Source organism: Pollachius pollachius, assembly GCF_949987615.1.
Source record: "Pollachius pollachius genome assembly, chromosome: 3".
Taxonomy (NCBI): domain Eukaryota; kingdom Metazoa; phylum Chordata; class Actinopteri; order Gadiformes; family Gadidae; genus Pollachius; species Pollachius pollachius.
In genome coordinates, this window is record NC_136936.1 from 47,180,655 (window position 1) to 47,185,654 (window position 5,000).

Below are 5,000 nucleotides of genomic sequence, written 5' to 3' on the forward strand. Positions count from 1 at the left end.
TTAATAATTAACTTCTCAAATTTGTCATGTGCTGATTGCATTGTGAGTATCGAAAACATTAATATAGTTATTCAGTTATACAAACATTGTAATATAACCACTTATGTTCAAGAACCAAAAATGGGAGCCAGGGGTTCTTCCTGACTGGGTTAAAAAGTCTGTCTGGAGATGTTTTACAGAGCATGGTGACCATATTCACTTCTTAGACACAGCAGGCCTTTTGAATCTCTATTTCCCACCTGAGTTTCGGATTCATTACTCTTTTCTAATAACCGTCTAATTACCAAGTAAAATGCTCACCGAATGTGTGTGGCGCTCAGAGAATAATGCACCAAACTAATTAGATTGTCCATTTTAAACAATTAAAATTTGTAATTATGTGACTGTTACATTTATTCATGTTTCTAAGTGTGAATGGTGGTGCCCTATTTGTACTCTTTTTACATTTTGAACTCTGCAAAGAAAATGTAGGCTTTCGTCCACGTGGACACGACTCTCCCTTTAAATGATAATGACACTCATTTCGTCAGACCCCCAGAAAGGTCATTTGTCCGTCAGGGGGCGGAGGTACACAACGTAAGGTCCACCACGTGGCTGGCATTTCTTCCATCTGATGTGCCATTTTCAAGCCCCTCTGAGCAAGCCGCTTCCTTGCAAAAGGCCTAATCAAATTCTAACCCCCGCTGACATATGCCATATTTCTCCTTCATTCTTCCCACCTGTCTCTCTGGGCCCCCAATTTATCAAACTCCGCAAGGGTAATAAAGGGCATTCACTTTTAGATTCAAAGTTTTTCTTTCCTTGAAAGATATATTTCTTAGTCTTCCATTTTTAAACATATATTATTCTATATTCCTACGCTGTTAGTTATTGAAAGACAAACAGACATGTTTCGTCCTCCATTTTTAGTCTTTCTCTTGCCTCTTCCCCTCTGCAGTCTTTGTACCCAGGGCGACTCCCCTTTGACCTTCCAGTCCTGTGTGATGCCCAAGGACTGCGAGACGTCTGATTGGTCCTCGTGGAGCCCCTGCTCCAAGACCTGCCGCTCCTCTGACCTGTCGCCCGGTTACCGGGTCCGGGCGCGGACGATGGCGCAGATTCCCATTGGTGGAGGGAAAGAATGCCCCGCCCTTGAGGAAAAGGAAGCCTGCAACATCATCGGAGACCTGCTACCAAACTGCCCCAGGTGCGGAGGGCTAATATCGAGCATGTTTCCTTTGGCTTCGCATGTAGACAGCGAATTATCGGTTTGCGATAATTCAGAAGCCTGAGGCCTAATGCAAATGTGACACTGATTTTTAATATTCCATTTTTTATGCTATTTCACCTGAGAGCATTGCAGATGCGTTCTGACATCCTGGATGCCACAAACATCCAGTGTGCAATGGAGGGGAAACAACAGATTTGAACTTTTGACTACTTTATTAGCCATAATAGACGTAGTGCGAGTCGTATTATCAGTGTCGTGATTGTTATTAGTGTTAATAACCCCAAGGTGCCTTATTAACCCTGTGTTAAAGGAAGTGTGTTACACAGCCTCATTGTTATGACTGGGATGCTTGCAGTGAGATGAGTTATGGATGAAACAATATGCAGTAAACAAAGAGTCAATGGAGAATATTTTGTTTTCCACTGTGTTGATTAGATTTTTTATTTGCTGATGTTACATGGGGTGCCTCAAAGCAGAAGCTTTTCATGATTAGGGAAAACTCATTATGGAAATGAAGCATGTGATAGATTACTGAAAGCTGTGCTGATTTTATTTCCTTCTGCGCTGCCACGTTTGTCATAGTCAAATCCAAGCTGTATATATACATACCATACGTTTGTTTGTGTGTGTCTGTGTCTATCTGTGTGTGTGTGTGTGTGTGTGTGTGTGTGTGTGTGTGTGTGTGTCTGTGTGTGTGTGTGTGTTCCCCAGCAGGATTCAAATGCTATAAAGATTTCCAAAGACACAACTTAAGCAACTCTACCTTACAGGGGAGGGTTCCAGCCTTACCCCAGCACCGATGTTTATTTCAGAGAAACTCGCGTTAAGTGCTTTAATCAGGACTTTATTATGTAATTAATCATAGATTAATCAGTCTTTGGCTATTTTCACGAGCAATTGTCCTTAGTGTTTACTACGTGGTGTGTGTGTGTGTGTGTGTGTGTGTGTGCGTGTGTGTGTGTGTGTGTGTGTGTGTGGGATGTAAGTGCCTGTGTGTGGATGCTTTTGTTTGCATTTATAGACAATCAACCTGTTTATGCAGGCGTGTATATCATTCGCCGATTCTATGGATGCATGCATATGTAGAACATGCAACTATACTTCTTACAGTGTATGTCCCTGTCTGTCTTCTTCACACACACACACACACACACACACACACACACACACACACACACACACACACACACACACACACACACACACACACACACACACACACACACACACACTTTGAACAGAATTTGTAACTGTCTGTGAGCATGTACAGTGTAATGTAACTGTATGTATATGTCAATGTCTGCTTCTGTATGGACAGTCTATGTTGGTGCATGTGTTTGTGTATGTAACTTTGTCTGCATCTGTATGTAAAGTATATGTCACTGAATGTGTGTATGTGCAGTAAATGTAACCCTAGGTCTGCTCGGTCAAGTTTGTGTGGACAGTAAGTGTGACCCTAGGTCTGTTTGGTGTTTACAGGAAGTGTAACCCTAGGTCTGTTTGGTGTTGACAGGAAGTGTATTCCTGGGTCTGTTTGGTCAGGTTCGTGTTAACAGGAAGTGTAAACGTAGGTCTGTTTGGTTAGGGTTGTGTTGACAGGAAGTGTTACCCTAGGTCTGTTTGGTGTGGACAGGAAGTGTAACCCTAGGTCTGTTTGGTGTGGACAGGAAGTGTAACCCTAGATCTGTTTGGTGTGGACGGGAAGTGTAACCCTAGGTCTGTTTGGTGTGGACGGGAAGTGTAACCCTAGGTCTGTTTGGTGTGGACGGGAAGTGTAACCCTAGGTCTGTTTGGTGTGGACGGGAAGTGTAACCCTAGGTCTGTTTGGTGTGGACGGGAAGTGTAACCCTAGGTCTGTTTGGTGTGGACGGGAAGTGTAACCCTAGGTCTGTTTGGTGTGGACGGGAAGTGTAACCCTAGGTCTGTTTGGTGTGGACGGGAAGTGTAACCCTAGGTCTGTTTGGTGTGGACGGGAAGTGCAACCCTAGATCTGTTTGGTGTGGACAGGAAGTGTAACCCTAGGTCTGTTTGGTGTGGACGGGAAGTGTAACCCTAGGTCTGTTTGGTGTGGACGGGAAGTGTAACCCTAGGTCTGTTTGGTGTGGACGGGAAGTGTAACCCTAGGTCTGTTTGGTGTGGACAGGAAGTGTAACCCTAGGTCTGTTTGGTGTGGACAGGAAGTGTAACCCTAGGTCTGTTTGGTGTGGACAGGAAGTGTAACCCTAGGTCTGTTTGGTCAGGTTTGTATGGAGGACCACAGACTGGGGCCTGTGTCGCGTGAGCCCCCTGCTGGGCCCTCATGACCGGCGTGCGGGGAACACCAGCGTCCTCTGTGGAGGAGGGATCCACACCAGGGAGGTCTACTGCGTCCAGGTCCCCGACCCGTCAGCCCCTCATCACAGGAAGGAGGGTAAGACACCCCCATCACTTCCTCTCACGGAGCATCTGGTGACCCTCATGGGAAAGGCCGTCATCAACACATCATAACTCCACATCACATCCACGTTTATGTTTCCCTGACAAAGTGAAAGACTCGGAAACCGAAGCCAAAGCATAACCATCCGAAAGCCCTACATCCTGTCAAAGCGAAAGAAGTATAAATTGCCCAAGTCGAGGTGTTTTTGGCTCATTAAATGTGTTTTTTTTTACAGTCATTGTTTACTTATGATATGATTCATCCTACTTATAATGTAATGTAATTTTAGGCTTCGACGGGGATATCAGTCAGCCAATTAACTCTTAGAAAGCGCAAAGGCTATGCACATTCCAGATTCAAGTATTATAATCTCTTATTTATGTCAACACAAAGGGTAATAAGGTGAAATTTAATTGGTCAGTTGCTAAGTTATTTGCAGAACATCATAGAAAAGCTCCCACTATTCAAATCCATAAGAGCTACAGAAGAATAATCTAATTGCATGTTTCAGGAGCAGAAAAATAAATGTATGTACACACAAGTTAAATAAAGGATTCAGGAACATAAACATCACATAAACATAAAGGATATGAATAAATAAAATCAAAAAAACTGCCAGAGCACCAGTTTAAACAGCTGGGAAGATTTTAATAGGCTCAAACAATTAATTTGCTCAATGGAATTAGTAAGTTCAATGGAATCTTTATTGACAGTTTTTACGATATGAGGTGCGGTTTGTTGCCTGTGTCTAACCACAGAACAAAAAGATTTTTGTGCTTCATAATTTGAATAAAGAGAAAAATGGGAGAGAATGTATCATCATCCTGAAAAACTGACACCGGCTAGACAAAAAACATTCCCATAGATGCATCTCATTATAGCAAACTTAAGTTAGCGAAGCTTAGGTGCAAAAGAAGGATTTTTACCATGTCATTGTGTGGTGTTCCACTGCTCTTTTAAGCAACTAATATGCTAGCCTTTGTGTGGGCGTTGGACCCTTCCTTTGTGGCTGGGGAATGAAATGAAAACAAAGATTGTTGTTTTGCATGATTTAAATCCAGAAAGTGTGCTTTAAAGACCAGAATGACAGTGATGCAACGAAAAAAACCAACCAAAGAGAAAAGCAGAAGCCCACACATTTACATCGGAACAGACAATAAACGATTTGTTTTATTTCTATTGTATAATTTAAAACAAAAAAAGAAGACACACACACACACTTTTCTGTAACCATGGAAATGAATGCAACGGAAATAATTTATCATGCAAGTTGTTTTTGTTAAAGGTGATCAAAGACCGTGTAAATAACTTTTAGTGAAAGCATAAAGCTCATAATGAAGCAGTTTCTACCGTGGGCATTAATTTAAATGGAAA

The 5,000-nt window shown here is 42.5% G+C and overlaps 1 protein-coding gene across 1 annotated transcript in view; it reads left to right on the top strand.

Moving 5' to 3' along the window:
• Nucleotides 1-5,000, top strand: part of thsd7ba (thrombospondin, type I, domain containing 7Ba) — a gene marked incomplete at both ends in the record, with an annotated part of 111,038 nt that overhangs the window by 25,671 nt on the left and 80,367 nt on the right. Inside the window, 2 exons of the mRNA XM_079733839.1 lie at nucleotides 938-1,186; nucleotides 3,451-3,620. Of these exons, the coding sequence (XP_079589965.1) occupies nucleotides 938-1,186; nucleotides 3,451-3,620 (419 nt within the window). The remainder of the gene's footprint in view (nucleotides 1-937; nucleotides 1,187-3,450; nucleotides 3,621-5,000) is intronic.